At 42.8% G+C, this 25,379-nt stretch overlaps 1 protein-coding gene across 7 annotated transcripts in view; it reads right to left on the bottom strand.

Moving 5' to 3' along the window:
- SLC8A1 (solute carrier family 8 member A1) overlaps positions 1-25,379 on the bottom strand; it is a 330,601-nt gene that overhangs the window by 43,050 nt on the left and 262,172 nt on the right. For 6 of the 7 annotated variants that reach the window (XM_044261685.1, XM_044261688.1, XM_044261682.1 and 3 more), the window contains exons 3-8: positions 24,065-24,171; positions 20,804-20,824; positions 20,350-20,367; positions 16,330-16,398; positions 11,363-11,493; positions 7,515-7,614 (exon numbers count right to left, since the gene is read on the bottom strand). In XM_044261685.1, coding sequence (XP_044117620.1) covers positions 7,515-7,614; positions 11,363-11,493; positions 16,330-16,398; positions 20,350-20,367; positions 20,804-20,824; positions 24,065-24,171 — 446 coding nt within the window. Of the gene's footprint in view, positions 1-7,514; positions 7,615-11,362; positions 11,494-16,329; positions 16,399-20,349; positions 20,368-20,803; positions 20,825-23,409; positions 23,514-24,064; positions 24,172-25,379 lie in introns of all 7 variants that reach the window. The other variant, XM_044261684.1, reaches the window with a different exon arrangement.

Below are 25,379 nucleotides of genomic sequence, written 5' to 3'. Positions count from 1 at the left end.
CAGTTTTACTTTCTTAATAACTACTTCAAAGCAAGGAAGAGCAGCTACTGAATTTAGTTAATGTGACCATCAGACGGTGTGTCTTAAGCATTAGATGTCTTAAATGAGCTTTAGCTAAGTTGGCGTAATTACCCAATTTATCTAACAGGTACTGTAGGGCAGAAATTCCACTTGATTAAAGTCAGAGCCCTAAATTTCCAGGAGCAGGACTAGGGAAAGCAAGTTGACATTTATTGCTGAAAATGAAGGGTTCTTCAGAGGACTCTTTAGTATTTCCATGTTCCAGAGATAAAGGTCACCTGTTCCAATCCCCCAATCTCACATGGGAAGCGAGCGGACTTCTCTAGAGCTAACCAACTAGTTGTTAGGTCTTCGACCTAACCTTGAACTCAAGTCTTCAGAGAAGCTGAAGATTCCAGCATATAATTTGTACATGAAATGCTTTGTCACCCATGTTACATGTGCTCTCTAGCACAATGAAGGTGAATATTTTAGCTGTATACTAGCAAAAGGAACAAAAACCAAGTTGGATGATAGCAATGTGGTTCACATCTCCTGTTAGGGTTTAAAATACTTGCTATTCCTATTAGTTCAAACATGTGAGTGATCCAGAGCATGAAAGACCTACTTGAAAACTAATCATACCACCAGGAAACAGCAGGAGCTCAGCAACAACAAAAAAGGATGGGCAGGGATTCTTTTTGTTTCTGAAGACCTGACATGACTTCTAGCAGTAGATACAAATACAGTTCCAAGATCACGAAAAGAATCTGGAAGCACTTCTGGGTTCCTCATGATGGGATTAACCTTGCAGTTGACTGATCCTGTCTACTTTCCACAATTTGCATTCCTTCTGGTCCTTCTGCACATCTGTCCAGTGCTTTCATACTCCGTTCCAAACCCTCAACTTCACCATGTGTAGCTGAGAGTGAAGGACTCACCAGTGTTGTCCCTTTCTCCTGAATTAATGCCTTTGAAATCTGGCCACTTAGGACCTGAATTAAGATTGTAGGAGGGACAGCCAAGGTTTCACTAAAAGCTTACCAGCTATGGACTCACAATGATGGGGCTTCCCATTCTAGCTGGTCACTTGCTAGTTGTGTGACTCTAACTAAACATGTACTTTTAAGCACCCTGGGTCTCAGAGTTATCAAGTCAGGAAACAAAACCAAACAAAACAAAACAAAAAAAAACAACCAACAACTTACCTTAGGGTATAGCTGTGAGGGATAAAAAATAATATAAATAGAACACTAGCCATGTAGAAGACAGTCAATAAATGAGAACATTATTGGAGCAGAACGCAAGCCATAATTTCATACACAGGTCTTTGACAGACTTTCTTTAAGGCTGTTGTACTTACTGAACCAGCATGAAAATAGCACCCTTGTTCATAAAATGGAAAAGTCAGCTTATGATTTTTAGATAAAGGATAGTTAGAAATCTGTACAGTCACACAAAAAACGACAAAATGAAAACACCTACTAACTTCTAGCACCTTCTCCCTCCACTTTGCTTGCCCTTCCTTCCTTCCTTCCTCCCTTCCTTCCCTGTCTTCTAGTTACGTTGAGGCTGTGCCAAACCTGACCCAGAAGCACTTTTTCTCACTGCTTAAATGGGATTTTCAAATGACCCAAGGTTACCACATTAAGTGAGAAAGAGTGTCTCCTCCGTAATGATGTTCAGTAACAGAGAAGATGCCGGAAAGATGCCTGCTAAGACCCGGTTACGTGGCAATCCCGTGAACCTCATTAGAGTCACCATTTTTATTACTTATTATTTTGGCTCCTGGAGCAGGTCAGTCTTTAGGCTGACAGTATTTTCTAGTGAATTATTGTCTGGGGCACCATCGAGTTGACAGTTTTTGCTATTAAATAATTCAATTTAATTGATAGCACTTACTTCTCCACATAGCATGCGTGGATCATGAGCTGATGACAAGAAGCATCCATTCCCCAGACTGAACCAACCTCCACACGGGTTTTCTAGACTCGGGAGAGCACACCCTCATCATGTGTGGGGTCGGTCTCTGGCTGTGATCTCCCGTGAAATAGGGTGAGTGTGAACAGGCCAGCTGCCTTTGTCAGTCTGGCCTAGTGTTGAATGTCTGGCCTTCTACTGTGAAGGATTTCGCAGGCATTCCTGATTTCCCATTAAGGGGAAAAAAAATTAGGCACTTTTGAAGCATCATCTCACTTAGTTTTTATTTTTTTGAGGCTACACTTTGAAAACTATCTTCCCATCCCTTTCCTTCTAGGCAAATAGATGTGGAACATATGCTCCTATGGTGCTCAGTACCTAAGGGAACCAAGCTGGGGGTTGGGAAGAGTAGGCATGTCCGTGCTCAAATCAGGCTTTCATCAGGGATCCTGCAGAACGATACTGGCCCACTGAGAACTCTCAAACTTCAGTCCTAGGTGGGATCTTAGAACCCGCCTTGTCCAACCCTGTTATTCTGCCGTTGTTAAAATGAAAATTCAGGAAGGTGAAATACTTGGTCAAGGTTTTTTACAGTTGGTCAGAGACAGAACCAAGATCACAAAAAGACTTTTATTTTTATTTTTTTATTTTTTTCCACTTTGAAGTGTTCAATGTGAGAATGCCAACAGATACTCTGTCACGTAGGCAAACTCCATGTTAGAAGTAGTAAAAGAATTTCAGAAAAACCTTTAGTGCTGGGTCCCTAAAATGATGAGTGAAAAGAGAGGGCCGTGTGTTGACTTTCATTAAAGAATAACACAAATTACTCGGCAGGAGAAGCCTACGGATGCAGGAGGCAAACAAAGGCTTCCTTTATTCTTTAGGGAACTGGCTGGTGTTCTCCATGGGGACCTGTGAAGGAGGCTTACGGAGACTGAATGAATATTCAAGGAAAAAAGCCCTCATATTTTAAGCTGTGGCTCAATGGTCCAAATGACTAAAGATAACGTGCTATATAAGATGACGTGTGAGTCTCCATATGTGTGTTGTGTGGGTCCGTGTGTGTGCACACATGTCTGGGTATGTGTGTCGCTGTGTTCATGTGTGTTTGAATGCACACATGCATGTCTGTGTGTATCAGAGTACGTGTGCATGTGTGCGTCCTACGTGTGTGTCCGTGTGTGTACGCAGCCCCCAGCTACGGCAGGTGAGCGTGCTTCACACTGGAGAGAATCCTGGGCTGACCTGTGCTGCCCTTGACCAGCTTTGCCGTTGCCTTTTGAGCAAGTTATGTTGTTTTTCTGAATCTCTGTTTTTTACCTATAAAATGTGTATGTGACTCTCATTATAAAAAAAGGGAAAAGCAGTGTGTTTAGTCACTTAGTCATTTTAGTAATTAAGCTGAATTGACTCTATTTGCACAAAATTTGGTTATTTTTTATTATAGATTCTTCAACAAGATTGGCTTCCCAAAGAGCCATTTTGGTATCTAAATGGACAGACAGCCCTCATGAAAATAGGAATTGCCTTGATTGATCCTTAAGCAATCCATGGGTGAGGAGAAGCTATCTCTGCTTTGCCTTTGAGGGAGCAGAGATTGAGAGGGGAGGTAATCCGTCCTGAGTCACCCAGAGAGTTTCTGGAGGTCTGGGACACAAACACACAACTGACTCCAAAGCCAGGCTTGCAACCATTCTCCCTCACCTCACCGCAGCCCAAGACTGTTGTGAGGAACAATACTATGGTGGTTATGGTACTGGCAACATTGGTATCTGGTTCTTTTAACTCAGCTAAGTTTTGCCCTGTTCCTTGACATATCCATTTCTCTTCTACATCCCAACAGGTAAACAATTTCTTAAGGTCATCCTTCCATTCTGCCTGGGTGGAGACAGTGGGAAGAAGGAGAACTTGTGGGGTGGCTGGGGAGGGGGTGCCCGGGTGCTCAGTCGGTTGATCATCTGACTCTTGGTTTTGGCTCAGGTCATGATCTCAGGGTCGTGAGATGGAGCCCTGCATCGGGCTCTGCTCAGGGCGGAGTCTGCTTGAGAATCTCTCTCCCTCTGCCCCCACCCTGCTCCTGCATGTGCATGTGCATGCTTTCTCTCCCTTCTAAAATAAATAATTTTTTTTTTTTTTAAAGGAGGACTTGGGGACAATTCAAACTAAACACACAGTGAATGCTAGCCTCACTTCCCACAGAATCTGCTGACATATCTGAGAAGCACCTGATGGACTGGACTGGCCTTGCAAGCATCTGACGGCTGCCTAACCAGCTGCTGGCCGCTGCGCCTGGAACTCCATCCTGGAGGCCACAGGAGGAGAACCTCCAGGAAAGGACCGTTGAATCCCCGTCTAATCTCTCGAGTCTCATGAATCCTTGAACTCTTCAAATGTTAGATTCTACAAACTTGGTTCCCAGAAACAGACCAGTCATCAGAGGCCCAGATACTGAGCTATGAAGTTCAGGAAAAGCAAGGGAACAAAAAGGCTGCCGGGGGGCTTAACTTGAAACTAATTTAAATATAATCAGTGAGACACAGGAGCAAAATCCTATTTCCAAAATTATTATTTTTGTTTAGCAAGATATATAGACTCAATTTTGCACAGAAAATTGCATAGGAAAAAACCTCTCAGTAGGGCTGTTTAAAAGCAATTTAATATTTTTAATAAAGCAAATGGCTTTGATTCTCAACTCTTTAACCATGAAATCTTAAAATCCAATGAAAGTCTGTTTTCAATAAATGCTGCTTTACAAATTTTATTGTCCATTTAACAACTAAAGAATATTAACATTCTTTAGACACTTAAATTTAATCATAATGACAAATATTGAGCTCTCTAACTGCCCTTCACATAATTTAGTGCCCATAAAATATGGGTTTGCTTTTCTGATATTTTGTCTCAAAATTGTAAATAAGGTCAATTTACCCAGCAGCCTGCCAATTTTTGAGCAATTTTGTGTCATTCCCAAGCAGTCATTTAGAAACATAAAACACAACATACCGCATGACAAATAAGAACACTTGAGAGGTTTTACATTTCCTTCCTTTAACATTACTTCAAAGGATTTGGGCAGGAACTTATCCCATCCGGAGAGGTCTGAAACAGGGGTACTAGAGAGGTGGACAAGACCAGCGTCCCTCAAGGAGACAGAGGTGGGGAGCAATTTCCCTCTATTTGAATCCTCTCTCTCTATTAAGGGAACAGACAGCCCATTGGACTGATCTTTGGTAGACTGGGGCTGTGAGCACTGTTCCAAAGCCAATACTGCCTCACAGATGCTCAGATTCTAGAAGATAAGGATAATCATAACACCTCTCACCCATGATTTGGAGAGGATTTAATTCAACATTATATATGAAAGTATCATCAAACCCGAATCTGCCCCTTTCAGGTAAGGGGGTATTAGCATCTTTTTCATTGTTTCACTCGACACCTATTCTGACCAAGATCACAACTTTGGTCTTGTGTCTGCCAGCATCTCTCCCTGTTGCTGCTGCCAGGGAGTGGCCACAAAATGTTTGCTCTGGTCCCTGGGAGTTACAAGAATGGGTAAGTAAAGCCACACAAGCCCACTCCACTGCTAGAAAACCAACTGCATGGTGAATGTGTCTGTTGATGGTGTCTTCTCGGCCACAGCCCAGTGCAGCTGCTGCGTACCCTCCTTGTCTCCTGCTGTTCTCCACGACAAGCTCCCCATCATACATCTACTTTCTTCCCTTATCTGCCTTATTTGCTATCTCCTTCAGCAGAATGTATGCTCCACTTGGGTAGGGTGGCCTGTCGTATCTCTTTCGCCGAGAACAACGACTGACATATGGAAACGTGAATTAATGATCTCCGGCTCGTGACCATTAGGTAAGTGCTCAAACATCTGCAGCCCAAGGAGACCTGGGAACCACTGGGAATGGATCATTAAAGTTTATGTTGCTTTTAATGTTTTTAATGTTCTGATTTTGGTATATCAAAGCTCATAAAGCAATTTTATTATTTTTCACGTTTTCAGCTGGCCTCCTCAGCAGTTTCTTACTCCAGCCGGTTTTGTCCTTTTAGTTTTTGTCTCTGTGAAGATAGACTGTAGCTCCCATCTCAGATACTAATGTTAGATTTCTAGAAAAACATAAGCCATAATGAGGGAGTGCTATAGACCGTTTGTGTGCTCCCCACCCCTGCCGCCCCACCTGGCCCCCAAATTCATATGTCGAAACCTAGTCTCCAATATGATGGTATTAGGAGGTAGTGCCCTTGGGAGGTGATTAGGCCATGAAGACAAAGCCCTGTGGATGAGATTGGTATCCTTATAAAAAAGACCTCAGAGGGCTCTCTTGCTCACTCCTCTGTGTGAGGATGCAGTAAGAAGACAGCTGTCTATGAACCAGGAAGTAGGCTCTTGCCAGACCCCAAATCTGTCAGTGTCTTGACCTTGGATTTTCCCAGCCTCTCCAGTTGTGATCACCGCCCACTCCCTGGTATTTGGCAATGGCAGCCCAGAGGGATGGAGACAGGGGGTTTCCCCCTCCCCTAAGCAGAATTTGTGTGTAAATTCCAAATCTGTTCTCCAAGCAGTTTCCCACCATTTAATGTTCATAAATTTCCCTTGTACACTCAATCTCAAGAAACTAAAGTGTAATTATAAACAACACTAATAGCAAAGAGGCCCGAAAATCTCACCACCCTCTGCTCCCACAGCACTTCAGAGATCCATCCCATTGTTCTGTGGCAGATTGGAAAGAGGGGGTTGTGTTCGGAGTCATGGATGCTACCTCCATACTTTACAGTGGAAATCCCTATTTAAAAAATTCTAGTTCTGTTCATTAGCTGCAACAGTAGAAGATGAACCTGTGGGGAATGTTAGAAAGAACCAGGAGAGATGGAGCAGAAGAACTAGAGGGCAGGGGGAGCCCATAACCGTGTTGCTTCCATAAATCTTGGAGAGGGACTTTCCTCTGTCTTTAAAAAATCACCCAGACAGTGGACAAGGCTTGACAATCCAGGAAAAAGATGCTTCTTACTATATTTAATTCCCTCGGGTCTCTGACTCCTTGAGTTGGAAAACAACTTCATTTTTGTAGGATTTTCCTAAATAAGACTCTGCACTTTGCTTGTAGAGGAAGAAACAGAAGGTGATTCTACCGTGCAAATGCTTATTTGTCAGATGTTGTTGAAGAGAGTATAAAGTGGATGGGAGTGCCGAAGGGTCTTCACGTCCCCTTATCCCACCTGGGAGTTTCCTGCCGCCTTTGTGACCTTCACTTGGCCACTTCTCCTGCCCTCAGGGAATTTTCCAGACAAAGCCCCATGATTGGCTATCTGTGAAGCAGAGGCACAAAAGCCTTTAAATTTATCTCATCTATTTCCAGAAAGAAAGACACAATGCGGATGGAGAAGAATGCCACGTTTGAAGACATTTGCTTCATCTAGAAAGTCTAAATCAGTCTCCGAAATGTGCAGGTGTGCTACAAATACATTTATTTCTCTTTTCATTTTACCCTGGAAGTTCTTCGGTGCTTTGACACAGACCAAGTGGTCACAGTAGGAAAAGCAAGCACAGGCTGGGCCCTTGTAATTTATAGCATGCAGAAAAAGGCACTCACCAGCACTGACAGTGATGGCTTCAATAAACTGCTCTCTCCAGCTGTTTGTCCCAACCACAAGGGCTAAGTTTGTCTTCTTAATAAGTTTGTCCACGGTACTCTAGAAAGGTTGGAAAGAATAAGATAATAACTGCTGAGTTGGTTAAGGCCACGGGAAATCTAAAGCCTTGTTGATTTTGGAACCCCAGAGCTACACACAGGATGGTGGATGTTAGGCTCGGGACGACAGTATTGACATCAAACACTGTCGTGATAATGCAAACAAGCAGAGCCCTTGCTTGGAGCCCTTCTGAAATAGAAATCTCTTCATAGCAGATATGAGCCTCCTTCACTGCCTAATGGCCAGGGAAGAATGGCTTCAGTGTTTAGAACAGCAGATGTTGCAAAACCCCATGCCCTTCCCCTTGAATGCTTCCTGGACTTGCTTTTCTGCTGGCTTCATCGGTAGGATGCTGCCTGCAAAGGAATTACTATATGACCCGCCCAGCCTTGCATATCTCTGAATCACGGCAACTGGCAGAGAGATTATGGAACTAAAAACTGTTATTATTATACTTTTGTTTGTCAATGAACTGCAGCCAGACAGCAGAGCCCCAAGACTGCTGCTGCATGATCATCAATAAAGAGATTTTTCTTTGGCTACTGATTGTTGTCAGCCTGGCAGCTGTTAGAGAATTCACTCTAACTCTGCTTCTGTTGCAGGCAACAAAAGACGAGACAGGAACAGGTGAATTCATAGAGTTTTGGGCCCATGGCCACTGGCGTCGCACTGAATTTCCCCATGCTTTACTTTTCTCTTTAGATTTTATTTTCTCTTTAGACTTTTTTTTTTAGCACTTGGTTTTATACAATTAGCACTCTCTAGCTTTCTAAATGTCAGTTAAGGTAACAACAGGAACAGCCAAACGGTCACAGGAAAACTAAGCAAGCAGGTGCACCCAAAGCGCTACCACAGACCATAGCGACTAGAGGGAGAAGGGTCACTTCCAGGGCACGAGGCCGCTCCTCCCAGAGAAACTACCACATGGTCTAGTCTACCACACATCCACACTTACTGTCAGAGCATCCTCGATTTCCCACTAATTGCAAAGAGGCAGAAAACACATATTATTTGTCTGAGGTCAAACTCTGTACGTGCCTAAATGCAATGGACCCGAACGGACTATGGTTTGGGAAGAGAGAAAGTTATCAGCTTACTGGGAGTCAGGAAAACGGGACCCAAGCAGCCTCTGTGGGAGGCCAAGGCTCAATCAGAATGTCACGTGGGTTCGTTCAACAAGGGTCCTCTGAACGCGGAGATGATAATAAGCACTGAAGGGCCCATCTCCAACTGGCCCATTCTGTATTTTCAACATTGTTCTTTGCTCTGCTGTTTCGTCAGGGTGGCGACCTTCCACCCAGGGCCTGTGTCTCGAACTGCTAGTGTCCCTGATAACAGCTCTAGTGTCACTGCTCTTGGCCACGGTAACTTGAAGCACATGACAAGCATGTCTTTTGTCTCTGGACTCAGGCCCATTTCATCAAGCCCTCTGAGCATCCTGACTGATGTCAGTTCAAAGTTCTGTGTAGAATGTTACAAGAAATGACCTTGATCTTTGCTAAAGGTCATGGAAACATGGACCAGGTCTCCCCAAAGGAGCCCTCTCCGTTTTGATGCCAAGGCAGAGAATCCCATCACCTGGCAGATAAACAATGAAAGAGATAAGCTGTTCTAAGAGTTCAACACACAGGCTTGCCTCAAGAAATCTCTCTAAAGAATGAAGTTTTAAAATAAATGAAAGTTAAAATTTATGTGGATGAAAAACCCAGGGTAGATTATAAACTGCCAGTGATCAACTCTCACTGCCCTAGAGCTGGAAACGATCGGTATAACCTCATCCTCACCAGTGGGTATTAGGAAAGTCAAGCCCTTAGTCACAACCTAGTAAAGAACTCAGTGGGCAAAGTCACAGTGGGATATAGTGAGGTATCACCCAGATTTGGGTCTTCAAGCAGTTCTGAGAGTCTTGAAAAAGGTCTTTAAAACAGCTTTGGTCTAAAAAAAAAATATCTTAAAAGAATGACATATTACCAAAATTGATATTTGAGGGCACCTCAGGGACATGCTCCCAATTTCCCTTTTGTGTTAACAGTAAGTAGTGATGAACTTCCAGGAGGTGGGACGAAACAGTCTATGGAAGCTATTCTGGGATGATAAGAACCCTGAACAAGTGAACTTATATGAAGAGATGGGGGGAATTTCAAATGTTCCGGTCACTGGAGTTGTTACTACAGAGAACTTTGGACCCAGGAAAGCTTTGCTGCCTGGGAGACTGTGCCCTGCCATGCCCAACTCAATGCTTCCTCCAGAAAGTTTCTGTGATGGCACCTCTTAGTCAAGGGTGCAAGGAAAAGGTTGAGGGTTGTCCCATAAGGGAGAGAACACACAATTATTCCCCATGAGAACCCTGGAAGGTGGAGTGGGGGTGGGGACGAGCTTGCACCAGGTGCTCTGGTTCCAGGTGAAGAAGGTTCATGAGAAAGAGTGAGGTTGGATATGTCTGGACAGGCTGGTCCATAGAAACAGACAGTCTGCATCACCTGTACCCTGGGATCACAGGGAACCTGTGTGTGTCTGTATGTGTGCCAGTCTTAGGTGTGCAGTAAGGCAGGCTCTAGATTGAACAACAACTGAGCTCTGATAGTTGGGGTCTGCCTAGAAAACACTGGTCCCAGTCTTTACCCCTGCTTTTTCTTTCCATGGGAATGAGTGAAAGAAACAGTGATTTTTCAGCAGCCCAAAGGGGGAAGTTTCATTGCATTTTTATCTTTTAAAAAATTCCACTGTAATGGCAAAAGATGTTTTTCTTTATACCTATCTCCTATCAGGCACCTCACTTTGTGGACCAGTTTTAAAAAACAATTAATGGGTCCAGCTAAAGGAAGAGGCCACTGTTCTGAAACATCTCAGATAAAATACCGAGGCTTCCAAGTCCCTGGCCTGCTTCTCTCTTTCGGGATCCTCATTCTGGTTTTGCAAAGAAAAGCAGAGTCTGTTTTTGAAAAATAAGTGGGGAAAATACATCTGCCATCTGGGTTTGTGGTTCTGAAAAACCAGAGAATGATGTTCCCTTTCATGTCCCACTACAAAGTCAAAGTGGCTCTCCTGGGGTCAGACGTCAGGGCTGTGTGGGTGAGGCGGGATGGAAGTGGGATAGGGAGCACCGGGAGCAGCTAAGATGGGTGGGAAGTTAACTTCAAAATGCTAAGCTCATCACCGTAAGACCCAACTGCTTGACGTTGGAAAAATGACTTTCATCATCTAGAGAACCAGGAATCCAATTTTATCAGCTCAATTGTAAACTCTCTGGTTATAGGCACTGTAAACCTTTGGTAGGTTGACTGTGCTAATAGGTCCTAGGATCTGAAGAGGAGGACTAACTATAAATGAGAATTTGTCCCAGTGGGCTGGGACAAGGGAGAGCTTACCATCCCCTCTCCAGAACAAAATCCTCCTAATTGTCAGCAGTGTGAATGCTCTGCTTCTGATGAATTTATTTGCTTCTTTAAATAGAGCCCGGTTCCTCCCACACAGAACAATCTCTTGCAATTCCCGTTTGCTTCCTCCTTGCTATCCCTGCAGACAACATCCTCCCTTTGGGGAACCCCTGTGCAGGGACAGATGCCACCCCCTGATACAGTTTGGTTTGCAGGACCTGTGGGTTCCCTACCAACTTTCCAATTCCAATTCTTCTCTGAAAAGCTTCTTGGTTAATAAGCCAATTCTGGAACTTGCTAACATTATGAATAGATAGTCTTGGTTCCACGATGGGCCTGGCCTCCCCCAGGGGCAGTGTTGGCAAGCGTACCTTGAATTCATAGGATTCTTCAATGATCACTTCCAGCTTGGTGTGTTCCCCCAGAATGGGACGCCCCATTTCTGCAATGCGCCTCTCCTCTTCCTCTTTGCTGGTCAGCGGTTGCTTGTCATCGTATTCCTCTGTGAAAGGGAAGGGCATGAAAGTTAGCAGTGTGCTCAATCCTCTTTGGAAATCCCTGGATTCTGCTACAAGAAAACCAAGAAGGAAGGAAGCCCTGATAGCCCACTAAAAGTCCCTTGGGTGAGATCATCAGTCGAGGGGAGAATTGGATTGAGGGTCGGGGCAGGCCACGCAGCCCGTCACTGTCATGCTTGTTGAAAGCAAGTGGAGAGGGTGATCCACAACCCGAGCACAAGCCAAAGTGTGGATCAGGAAAATCACGCATAGACACATGTCACTGAGAAAGTCTCTGCCTGCACATCGTCTATGTTGAGGACGTCATCTAGCCGTCCCCTGTGATGCTGGTTCATCTGGCTGTTTAGACACATTCCTTTAGCAGGTCACCGAAGGAGCCACTATGAAAAGTGACACAAGGAATGGAGGACTCTGGCCTCCTCCTCTCCACTTTCTAGAGGCAACAGAAAATCCCCCAGGCCCAACGAGTTGAGTTGGTGGAAGGGAAATTCTGATGATAGCCAGAGCCTCTGTTGCAAGTTAAGAAGCAAAGCATCCATTCCATTTCACTAAGATGTCTGTGCTCCAGTGCTTCCTCTCTCTGGTGGGAAGTTCAAATTTGCTAGGAAGACCTTGACCACGTTCATCTTCAAGTAAATAGGGAGGGCAGAGGTGAGGCCTTTGGGAGTTAATACTACTCACCATGTGAGCGTGATTATTTCCAGAACCACCATGTAGCTGACACTGCAGGAGAGGCCAGTGAGTGTTAAGAAAATGTTAATGGACTTGAGAGTCCATTAATGAGGGGAAGCTCACAGTTGGCTCCTCTCTGTGTGAAGGTTATTAGGATAAATCCCAGACTGAAAAGGCCACGCACATGTGAAGGGTAAATGTTGTTCCTATAATCACTCTACCTCCTTATCCTTTAGGCCCAGGACGCTGGAACAAGACAGACTACTTCCCCTTAGAGTCAAGTCAAATGTACTTCAGCTCAAGGAAGTATGGGTGGTATGGAAAGACCTCAGCCCTGATGTCTTTGCTTCTAGAACTTTCCAGGCAAAGTGCCTGCAGGAGGACTCTGTTGACTGATGAAAACATGAGAAAGGGAGAGACTTCTAGCCCACTCTTCTTGCATTTTGCATTTAGGCATCAGCTCTGTAGGAGTCCACACCTCCCATCCCCTCCAAAGACATGGTTTCCCTCTGCTAAGGACCCTACAGTGATGGTTCCATTTGATGCTCTAGCAAAATTTGTAGAGAACTGGTTCCTAGGCTAGTTGTTCATGGCCGGGGCCCGGAGCAGATGGGCTAGGAATACTGCTGGCATTTTGTATAACAAGTGTCAAAACCAATCCAAGGCAGAAGCAGAATGTAGCGTATTCATTAATTTGTTAGTATGGATTCAATAGTTTCTTCCTAAAGGAATATTTTAGAATCTGCTTTTCTATCCCCAGTTTTTACAGGGCCCCCAATGAAATTAGATGAAGACTAAAAATAAGTCATTTCAGACTGGCCAGAAACTGCTAAAATTTAGCAGATGCAAAGGAGAGGTGCCAGGAAATTAATTTTAACTGTACAAGTAGTAATGTGTTTTATAGTAGGCTTGGGAAGTTATGACCCAAGAGAGGGCAAAGGGTTCCAACTTGTGTCCACAGGGTTTGTCCTGGAAATTATGTGTGTGCAGCCATGGAAGTGGGAGGCTGAGGTATGTATGTCTAATCCACCCAGTGCTCAAATCAATCACACTGTGATTCTCATGGCTTTCTGATCCTTGAGCCCAGGTTAAGGTTATTGGTAGTTTCTTAGCAGCAGGTCACATCTGAGTGTCTTTGTTCAAAACCTTGGCTGAACATGGGTGTCTTAGAGACTTACATCAAATGATTCTTTTTTCCCCCCAGAACAACTGGGTTTATTATTTGAATTGCAAAGCCCCTGGGAGAGAATATTTATTATGGCTTCCTTTTCTGTAGTTTACTTAAAAATGATAAGTTGCTTTAAATGGGGCTCAAGGCAATTTGGGTAGAAAACTGGGGAAATTACAAAAGAAAGGTGATGTGGTAGCATTGTTTAATGCCCCATTTCACAAAATGAAATTATTTGGAACATGGTGCTAGATAAATGGATGCAGTGGTAAATGAAATCAAATCACAGTGATTAAAAAGGTTATTCCTGTTTTAACCACCTCTCAATCCTTCTGATCAGGAAGAAATGCTTAGTTTGGTGCCATCGTGTCTGTAACTAGTTCCTGATGTAGGCTCTATGTGTATAAAGATCCTTTATTCATTGTTCACACGGGAAGTGAGGCATAGAGACGGGACAACTTGTAGTGCAGCAAGGTGAGGGCAGAGGGAACAGGGCGGGGAAGCAGCTTGCTCTGCCTACGGGAGTCAGGGAAGGCTTCAGGAAAGAAAAAGTACTTGAAATTGGCATCGAAGCCTCCAGAGAAGCTTGCCAGGGAAAGGTGGTGCTAAGGTTGGGTAGGAGGTAGCAGTCAGAGGGGGCATTCCATGCGGACAGAAGTCAAAGCACAAAGGCATAATGTCATGGAGGTGTCAGGGCTGTTTTCACTTAGTAAATGTCACGAGCATTTAAGAGAGAATTACAGGTAATGGAGAGGAGACAACTGGATAAATCCCATTGTTGCTCTACGACGATCCTGATAAATTAGGATCTACAGATCCTGGCAAAGAACAGAGCTGGAGCTGTGTTTTTAAAAAGTGTCCTCTCTTTAGATATCTTTTATTAATTGGGGAAGTAGTTTAACACCATTTTTCCCCCTTTGGATCATCTATTATGTTTGTTTCCTTTTTACTTTGTTTTATTTTGTTTCTTGTTTTTGTTTTGTTTCTTTTTTACTTTGAATACTGGATCAAGTGCTGTCCATTTCACTCTGGCCAAGTCAGTTTCACCTCCTTAGTTATGTCTAATGACCACATGTTGGGGTTTTCATTTTGCTTCTCAGACAGAAAATGCATTCTCTCTCTCTCCATACAGATACATGTATGCTTTTTTGAATTCACCATATTTAACTGAGAAGTTGATAATCAATCACAGAACATCAGGGTCTCCACTAACCAGCACAACCTAAAGACCACTGGGTAATTCATACCCACTCTTAAAATCCGTATTGACAGAACATAAAACCACCCCGTGATAAAATCACCAGTAGAGGACCTCCCTTCTTTTCAGTAATTGATTTTGTAAATGACAAATCACAGAAGCTAATAGATACCCGGGTTGTCTGAAAAAGTGGCCGCTTATGCTTTCTGGCTTGGCTACTTTTTGAAGCAGCAGCGCCATGAGAGCTGAAGGGCTCAGAGGGAGAATCCCTATTAGAAAACAGATACGGATGTCGTGAAAAGAAGGGCCATCTGTACCCCAATGTTTATAGCAGCAATGGCCACAGTCGCCAAACTATGGAAAGAACCAAGATGCCCTTCAACGGATGAATGGATGGGGAGGATGTGGTCCATATACACTATGGAGTATTATACCTCCATCAGAAAGGACGAATATCCAACTTTTGTAGCAACATGGACGGGACTGGAGGAGATTATGCTGAGTGAAATCAGTCAAGCAGAGAGAGTCAATTATCATATGGTTTCACTCATTTGTGGAGCATAACCAATAGCATGGAGGACAAGGGGCGTTAGAGAGTAGTAGGGAATTTGGGTAAATTGGAAGGGGAGGTGAACCATGAGAGACTATGGACTCTGAAAAACAGTCTGAGGGGTTTGAAGTGGCGGGGGGGTGGGAGGTTGGGGTACCAGGTGGTGGGTATTATAGAGGGCACAGCTTGCATGGAGCACTGGGTGTGGTGAAAAAATAATGAATACTGTTTTTCTGAAAATAAATAAATTGGGGAAAAAAAAAAAAAAAGAAAACAGAACAACCCACATGCAGATCTGCACCTGAGAAGCTACTGTTGCTGTTCTCTCACGGCCTGGCAATCTTTAATCTTAACCAACAATGTCAAATTTGGAAAGGGGTACAAGGCCAGCAGTGGGACAATCGCTCAAGGTTATTTTAATCCTTCACTCAGATCTGCACTAACACGTCTGAGAGTAGAGACCTCTTAACAGTTTTCAGCTCCTGACTGGCCTCTCTGGTTAGAGCCTAAGGAGACTGGTTTATTTATTTCCACCAGGAATATTCTGGAACAAGTCTGCAGTCAGGTCTGGGTATCATGATTATCAAGTAGGGAAGTGGGGCATGAGGATGAGGAGTGGAGAGGTGTTTCTACCACCACAGCCAGTGACAGTGATGGGCATGACCGAGGATTGAATATCCCTGTCGTCATCCAGACTTGGAGATGATGCCCGGCTCTAAGCTTACAGTAGATATGGGATGGTTGTGGGATCCTCTGGTCACCTTGGCAATGTTCCCTCTGGAGAACCCCCACAGATGTACTATCATCCGTGCATATGTGGCTAACATATTGCCTGGAGGCCAGAAAGGCAAGTTGTGCAAAGAAATGCAACTTGCTTTTAAAGAAACGTCATTATACTTGGAATGAAAGACCCATGTGTAAGAAGCCAGATTTGTAAGAAATCTGGAATATATTGAGACGTGAAAGGGAGACGTCATGGTGTCCAATCTCCTCTGCAGGCCCATGGTGCTCCCTCTACCAGGCCTCCCCTCCTGCATGGATAGGCTTGTGTTTTGTGGCCGACCCACCATATTCGGAATGTCAGAGAAGCCACTGCATTATTTAGCAACGTTCTACTAGGGACAGGGGCCAAAGTCTGCTACCTCAATGTCTAAAGACTTAAAGAACACTTGAAGATAGGTAGCTTCAAGCTAGTAAACTGTGGTTTCCAAGGACCATGATGCAATGAGTACCTGCAATGGTGATTACAGTAGAGGGAATCGGATGTTCTCTAGCATGAACTTTCCGGAAGACAGGTTGGCCTAGCAAAAAGGACAGGCAGAAAATCAGCAGAATGAATGGTGTTGGTTTGTTACCAGAGCTCTGTGGAATTAGTCAGTTAAACACCACATCCAGATGCACACATCACAAGCAGTGTTAGTTTGGGGGCTGAGTGGATAGGAGCCACTCCAATGGAGGCCACAGAAGTGAGCAAATAAATGGGTCAAGTGTGCTATGAGCCAAACCAGGTCATGTAAGTGAATTACACACTCCTGCAGCTAGGTTTCTGCAGGCATCTGGAGTGAAGTATCCTTGTCCTTCAAGTTACTGCTTCCAGAGGCCTCATGAAACAATGGAAAGCACTTGGTGTGATTGCAGGTAACCTGGTTTTAAAGCCTATGGGTGCCAACGACATAGCCTTGAGCAGGCCACTTACCCAATTTCCCCACATTTCCCTATAGCAGCCCCTGCTCCATCCATATTACAGGATTGTTGAGCATTGAGTAACATAGCATCTGGGAACATGCTTATTTATTTCCTGAGCATCTGAATGGGGAAGTTTCATACGCTGGTAGGCTTTGCAAGGGTATGCCATCATCATAGCAACTGCTGGGTTACCAAGGCCTAGGGTCTCCATTAAACTTCTGGTTCAGTTGACTGCCAAATCCACCTGCTGTTGGATTCTACCAAGGAGCTACTTTCAACATATCTGGAAATCGTGAGATTGGGACTTGGTGCCAACTCTCAAATTCTTGCTGTCTGAATTTGGGTAGAGCAATTCTCTTCTCTGAGACTCAGTTTCCTCAATCGTAAATGAAGCTAAAGTTGAAGGGGATTTGTTCCTCTGCTGTAGGTACTGTAGTGATTAAAGTGTTTTAAATTTTCATACTTTGGCTTTCTTAAAAAGCCATGTACCTTGTTAAGTCCATTATATCATGAGCATAATATAATTGGGAAAGCAACTTTTAAGGAAGTATATTGACTTTTGTTATATAACTCTATGGCTGTCTGTTTGGGGAATCGGATGGGCCTCTCTTCTTTCCAAATTGAACCAGAATATTTAATTTTATTAAACAACTCAAATTAATTTGCTCTAGTTTCCCCCTTCTGGGGTCCCCCTCACTTTTCGTTTGACTGGACTACACACTGATGGCATTTGTGAAGCATCTGGGCTTTGGATTGCCAAGGGGTTAAAACGAACGTAGGAATAAAGAGATTGAAAAGGAGGAGATAAAAGCACTGGGGTTAGGACACCCATCAAATGGCTGTGGACTTAAAGTCAGAGGGCCAGGCTCTGAATCCTGGATGGGTGATTTGGGGTGGACTGATCAATCACTTCCGACCTTCATTTCCTCCCTATAAGTGAGAACAATAAAATCTTAACCCATAAGGCTGAAGATTAAATGAGATAATGAATATGAAATGCTTCACAAACTCTGATGAGCTATAATGTATAGGGGGTTATCACGTTATATGCCAAAAAGGTCAAGGGACAATGAGATCATAGGTTCCAACAAGGGCCTTTCAATGAGGCAAGGTCTAGGAGCAACACGTAAAGATTTGTAAATTCCAGAATCACCTCTAGTACTTAATGTCCACCACTAATGTAATCTCTGAAATATATTGGGCTGTGGACCAAATGACTTTTTCAATTTCCATATATCCTGCTTCAAATTTAGATTTTCACACTCAGCTGCACAAGACCACATAAAGCCTGCAGGCAGAGTCCGAGGGCTAGATTAATTCTTCTCTATTGCCCCAGCATCTCAAAGCTGTGACTTTAAAGCCTCAAACTGACTTCAAAGAAAAGTTCTTTCAACTTAGAGCTGCTTTTCACTGTGTAGACCCCAGTTCTAAAACCTTCCCCAGGGCATCTATAGAGAGTGGATCCCAGGCATTCTGACCTGGATTGGGAGAAGAAGGGTGATATACACTGAGAAGAACAGGCCAAGGTAGAGATTCCCAGAGAGCTTCTGGAACATTGTCTTGTTCTAACTATCAATTTCAAGGGTAGGGAAGAGGTGGTAACAATAGAAAAACTATTATATCAAACTGAAGCCATAAGGAAGAACTTAATGAAATAAGTACATGAAATGATAGAACTCTTTGGAAGAAAGGATTCTGTTCTCTTGAAGGCAAGATGTGTCCGAGGCAGGAAATGTTGGACATTACCGGACAGATATTCTAGAACATGATAGGAACAATTTCTGAGAAAAGAAAACTAGGATTCTGTTATTACCTAGATACTTAAAAGGGAAGATGCTTCAAGTGATAATATGGAAGAAAGGCCATCGAAGCAAAATCCTGACATATTCAATAAGAAAAATAGGAAAATATCTAAATATATCAGTGCATTTTAACAAGGCATTCTATAGCCCAAGATTTTTGGTGAAAATCTCATTATCAGGCTGCATAAGGCTGAAGGTGCTGTTAGAGACTACAATATTTCTACAACAGTTGGCTTTCTTCTAATTATTTCAGAAGCCATGAAGGCTGCCTTCCCCAATTTCCACAGCCCTCAAATCTCACAAAGTTAACCAACTTATTGGGTGACAGGAACAGTATATTTCCAAGACTTCAGTGAGTTCAAACGAGGGGTGGAGAAAAAGAAGATAAATTTTTTAAAAAATAAATGGAAATTCCTGCATTGGATTCAAAAATAGCATCTTCAGCAGTGCACAGTCAGGGAGACTTGACCTGGGAGAGCTTTGGATGGCTCAGATTTAAAAAATCCTCTATGAGGACTTGTCCTGTTTAACATTTTTATCCTTTGCAGTTTCTGTGTCTCTGAGAGTCTGTGGATCGTTCTGTCATTAGATGCCGTGTCTGGAAAGAAGCAGTGAGGAAATAAGAGCCCCTGTGAAACTGCTCATTTTCAGAAAGTTCTACTTTGGACAGAATCTAGTTGGAACCACCTGATCACGAGTTTACAAGAACAGTGGTTTAATTAACCCCCAACTCCCCTACTACAGGATTGAGCAAAATTGGAATTTTTAGGAATATTTCCTTCTTCAAATGTGTTGGTTCATCTGATTGCAGAAAAAATAATGACAGTAGTGTTATCTGTACAATCTATTGGCAAATGCTGTGGCCAGTAATACGATGCCCTTGGAGACATCTTCAACCTGCAGTTTCAGACACATCACACTGACCACTTGATATTTCTCTGTCTCTCTCTAACTCTGCCTAGATGATTCCGAAAGGTTGGCGGGGGGGGGGGATACTGGAAGGGGACCCCTTCTTCCTTCTGTACATGGGAAAACAGCTTTAGAGTTGTGTTAAGTAATGTGACCAACACAGGCTGGACGCCAGTAGGAATGTAAGAGTTTTAAACTCTTAGAGTGGCACTTTGGGTCCATATAGAGCACTGTGTAGTGCACTTCTAGGGGTCATGTTAATAACACTCAAACTAAAATCCTCAAAGAAGGGCTCAGACTGATGTCATGGGATGAGGGGAAGGGACTGCTCTGTCCTCTGCTCACAGGGCATCACTTAGCATTAGGAGCCCGAGCCTGGTCCTGGATGTCCATCCTCATGTGTCCTCGAGGCCAGCGGTTGTCTTATCTAATCTGGTACCTGCAGCATCTAACAGAATGCACGGCACACCATCAGTGCTATGTGAACATTTTCATATCAACCAGTATCCAAATGTGAACAGTTACAGGTTCTCCATACAAATTTGCTTGTACATCAACACAACACACACATTGTTAATGTGCACAATGTTAACTGTGTAAAATCAGCAAGAGCACACCATGTGCCACAGCTAAACGTTAACACAGGTTACATAAAATGTGGTTCGAGTTGGATTTTCCAGGGTGTTTGGGGGAAAATGAAGAACATAAAAAAAAAAAAATCTGTCTTACCATACAGGTATTTCCCTTCATTCAAAACAAATAAAAATGAGAAACAATTTTTAAAAATGTAAACAACATATGGCGAAGACAGCAAAAAAAAAAAAATTCAATGTCATTAGCTTTAAAAATTCATACCTGTTATTGTGAAGCCACCTAAAAAAGAAAAAAAATAATAAATGTTACAATTTATTTAATTTATATTCTAAATAACAAATACCAGTGATATCGGACTGCCTGGCCACCCATCCAAGATACAACATCTTGCCAAACTGTATTTATAATTAAGAAAAATCTGAAAGTATCCATTCACAATTTAATTACTACTCATTCTTTTAAGATTATGGGACTTAGTGCACAAATTTAATTCTCGTGCATACCTAAACAATCACTGGTCTTTAAAGAGATTGTACTAAACTAAAAATGGGAATATTAACTGTCTAACCTACACAAAAATGAGGCCAATGGCCCTAGACAACAGTCTTGCCAGTCAATCAATAGATATAAAAGTCAGAAAGCTACTGTATCACCTGAAATTCATGGAAAATCACCTAGAGAAATGGAAAGGAAATGGAAGAAATGAAATGCTTACCAAGCTCATTCAATAACAGGGCTGTGAAGGAAACAGACAAAGACAACACAGAATAAGAGACCAGATGAATAATGAAAGTAAGAGGAATATCAGCAGAAAGAAATCCAGGCAGATCTGATTCCAGTGGGTAGGAAGCCACCGCTAACATGGGTGCTTCCCAGGGAAATGCAGGCACTGGGAATATTTTCCAATAAACAATCCCAACACGAATTTTTTGCAAATGTGTGTGACTGATTAGATACGGATACAATTCCCCTTAGCTGTTATTTCTTGGCACTTTATAAAACATTTCTACTGACTATTCTTATATAATATAGATATCTAATTTACCAAAGAGAGTAGAAACGTTTTATGAAGTTGTTGTTAACTTCATTTGAGTAAGTCTTCCTCAGTAAATATTGCCCAGAAGCTACGAAGTCACTGAATTCCACTGAATTTTTTTTTTTTTATTCCACTGAATTCTTAAATGATGCAGAATTTCAGGTGTTATATACCTTTCCTTCAATGAAAACAGATGAAACATCTTAGGAAATTCCAATCTGGCTGCCCTTCCTGAAGAAGACTTTGGCCCAACGTAAAGCTCTCCCTGAAGGTTCTATTTGCATGGTATTTCTTGGCCAGTGAAGGGACACTTATGTTTTTTAAATTCTCAAAACCTGAGTGCCAGGAATGAGCATTTATTTGTGCGTCCTTCTCTATGACTTCTGCATGTTTTAACTGGGCAATCATAATATTTCTTGTGGGAACTGACAAGGCAGGTAGTGGGGAGGAGGCATCGTAACCATAATCTGATTTCCGGGTTATGTGCTTTAAACCCAGACTATACCGCAGCACTTTATTTTGGTGGAAGCTCCCTAGCTAAACATATTATATAAATTTCTTTAGGAGCGGTGGGGAATGCTACAATTATGTTTTCAGCCCCATTTCGCTGCTAACGGCTAGTGGCATTAGAGGATACTTTCTAAAACAAGTCAGTAATTTTATTTATAGTGACAAGAATCCACTTGGAGGGTGTGAAACCAGATAGTGCTATCAAGGAATTTTAATTTGCTTTTAAATGAGGGCATATTTTACTAAAACGACAATTGAAAGAGCTCTATCCAAGATGCTCTTCCTTTAGATAGAAGACAGTGTTTTGGAGGAATACATTTAGAAGTAAGTGCTTTTTTTCCTGTATGCTAATGAGGCATTTTTGATCCCATCTTTGTAAGAAATCAGCTCTGTTTTCTAGTGTCTTTGCCTTCTGCCTACTGCCTATGAAGCATATTAAATAGGCCGCATTAAAATGGGTCCCCAGTGCTCCATTCTCCATCATTCCAAATGGCTCCTGGTACCATTTGGGACATGACTAGGTCAGGGACATACACTTTTTTTCCTTTCTTTTTTCTCATAGAATCTGAAGTCACTGAGTTCTTACAAATGTGAGATTAAATTCCTCCAAATGTTGGGTCTATATAGGAATTAGTCCAAAAATTTGATATTTTTCCTTATGTGTAAAAGCATATATTTCTTATGAAGTGGTCCATTTGATCATCTTCTATGCTAGTCATCAATTGTTTGGTTGAAATGAGTAAGAGCTTTTAATGTGTAGTAAACTCATTTTACATGTATAACTACACAATCCCTTTAAAATGGCCACTATTAGAGGATAATTGCAGGAAGCCCTTATAATAACTCAGAATAAAAAATTATCTTTGATGGTGGTATAAAATTCCTGTCCTTCCTTATCAAAAGTAAGCCATAGAACATAGAAATAAAACCAAAGAGGACAAAGAAATTGGCTTCTTTATTCAAATATTTTCCAAAAATATGTGAGTGCAACTCAACTAAAAAAAACCTAGCTATGAGGATACTGCTGTTTATTTATTTATTTATTTACTACATATGTTAGAAATTTGTCAATTCTATAAGCATCAAAACATTTCTGAGCATAAAGCTGGCTAGGCCATAAGCAAGGGTCAAATTCTTCCTGAAGGAGACCATATCCTTTCTACTAAAGGAAATTTGTATGACTATAGTTCCCTACATCTGGTCCCTTTTAAATGTCATTTTTGACGATATTAAAAATCTCAGGCCAAGATGAACACTAGAATGTGGATAAAGCTACTCTTCAAGGACCTTCGTTCTTATTAAATATATATTTTTGGAAAACTGGGCTGTGTGAAAAAGCCTAATTACTGAATTCTTCCAAAAGTTCCTATTAGTTACCACTGGCCTCATCTGTCAGGACTAGTGGGTATTAAGTTGTCTCTATCATGAACGTTCAAGGGGAGATTTAGCAGTGGGAAGTACATTCGAGAACGATCCCTGAGTCATAAATACCTGAACACAGAAATCATGCTTTTAGGTCCTCCCTTCTGAATTACAGAAATCTAGTCTTTCTTTGGTCTGCTCTCAAAGTTAGTGGGGCATTTCCTGAAGAGAATGGGTTCTGTTTGGTGCATTTGTGAATCAGGGAAGGGAGATAAAACTGTTAAAGCTTCAAAGGAAACAAAGGATAGTAGTACTTGGAGCCGAGGAAGAGGAGAGAGTTAAGTGTGAGAGTAGGAGACACGGAGAGAGAAGAGTACAATTTCTCGCTGGTATGTCTTTGTATACTCTCACACCTTTCATTCCTCTTCTTATCCATTTTGGTTCCTCAAGCACAAGGGAGAAACTGCACTCTTTCTCATATTCCTCACGGTCAAATATTCTAATGGTAATGATCTTCCTGTGGGAACACAAGACAAAGGCAAAACAAATGGTTGGAGTCACACGCTCATGCTAGGGGTTCACCAAGCTGCATGTTACCGTGATGTTATGGAAGGGAGAACTGGCAACACATGGGCCTCACAAGTATGTAACAGGGCATGGCGGCTTCTCTCAGGGGGCCCCCGTGACGTGGTCTCCTTGTTGGCCACTTTCGCAAATGCTTCCTGCTTCTATGAGCTGGCAGGAAGTACCCGGAAATCAGAGCGTGGCCTCCATTTTGGCGTGGCCAGCATCAGCCCTGCCCCTCCCGGAAATGGAGGCCGGGTTGACCGCCCTGAAAATTCGTCTCTCAGACCTGCCGTGTGCAGAGTGGTCAGAATTGGCTGATGGAGCCCCAGGCTGGGCCTGCTGTGGCCTGGGGGTGGGGGTGGGGGCGGGGGTGAGATCTATGCCCTGTTACATAGGTGGAGGGATGTGTGTGTTGTGAGCCACGTCTGAAGAGTGCAGGCATCCAGGGGTGGCACAGGCCAGCAGAAGCTGTTGGGCTCTGCCCTGGAGCAGCTCCCCCACCTTTCTTCTCACTCATCTCCACCAGGCGGGGCTCTCCAATCTCAAGGAAGAAGGTCTTGTTTTTCTCATACTCCTCATCATCAATTACCTTGACTGATATTGTTTTGCTGAAACAGAGAAGAATAGAAATTGACGAACAAGGGGAAGAGGAAAGAGAAGAGAAGGAACATAGAGAAGAGGAAAGCAAGGTTAACGTGCTGCACTTCCAGACAAATGGCAACTGAGAAAATTCTGTACTGTGACTCTGTTCTTCCAGGAGGGGTATAGGATAGTTCTGAAAGATTGGAGAGGTCACCCAATGCACAGCTCCCCTGCCCAAGGCCATAGGATGATTTTAGGCACTCAGGACTCACGGGTTTATCATCACCAGCAGAAGGAAAAGCAGAACACAGATCACAATAATAAGAAAAGAAAAATATATTTATTTGGTAAATGCTTTAACCGTAGGATTGTCTGAGCCGTGCCCCGGAATTCACTCATTTAGAACAAATAAGTAAAACACATCAAAATATCAACAGAGGTTATCTGTGAGTGATAGGCTGATTGGTCCTTTTTTGGGGCCTTCATTCTCTTTACTCTATTTCCAAACATAATATTTTTGTAATAAACTGTTATTAAAGTAATAAATGCATAAGACCATCACAAAATAAAATCAAACTCTTTTATCTTACCCCACCCAATGTCCTAGAATCAAACTCTTATTCAGACTAGTCAGATTTTCCACCTAGGTCACAGGGGGAAAATGTTCATGTTTTATTTGTCTTTCTAAAGATGGAAGCTGAGGCCTCCCAATAGCTGTTTTGAAAGGTGGGGGATGGGAGTCATGATGCTCTACTGATTCTCATCCCTCCAAAGCTGAGTTTCAACTTTGACAAAATATACCATTTACACCACTTTCAAACTCCACCCGTACACCAAGGCATTCAGTTAAGAATTTTTCCCATAATCCATCTGTTAGCACTTCTAGCTTTAGGGTCCTCTGGTTGTGAGTGACTGGCAGACTGTAGGACAAATGCAAATATTATGCAAATCTCAATTTCCCATAAACCTGATGACTGAAAATATATCTATCTAATTAATAAAGGCTTTTTTTTAAAAGATTTTATTTATTTATTTGACAGACAGAGATCACGAGCAGGCAGAGAAGCAGGCAAAGAGAGAGGAGGAAGCAAGCTCCCTGCTGAGCAGATAGCCCGATGCGGGGCTCGATCCCAGGACCCTGGGATCATGACCTGAGTCGAAGGCAGAGGCTTTAACCCACTGAGCCACCCAGGCACCCCTAATTAATAAAAGCTTAATCACTTCCTGTATTACC

This window comes from Neovison vison, chromosome 8 (genome assembly GCF_020171115.1).
Source record: "Neovison vison isolate M4711 chromosome 8, ASM_NN_V1, whole genome shotgun sequence".
Classification (NCBI taxonomy): domain Eukaryota; kingdom Metazoa; phylum Chordata; class Mammalia; order Carnivora; family Mustelidae; genus Neogale; species Neogale vison.
Note: the sequence above shows the minus strand (reverse complement) of the source record. Positions and strands in the feature narration are given on the sequence as shown.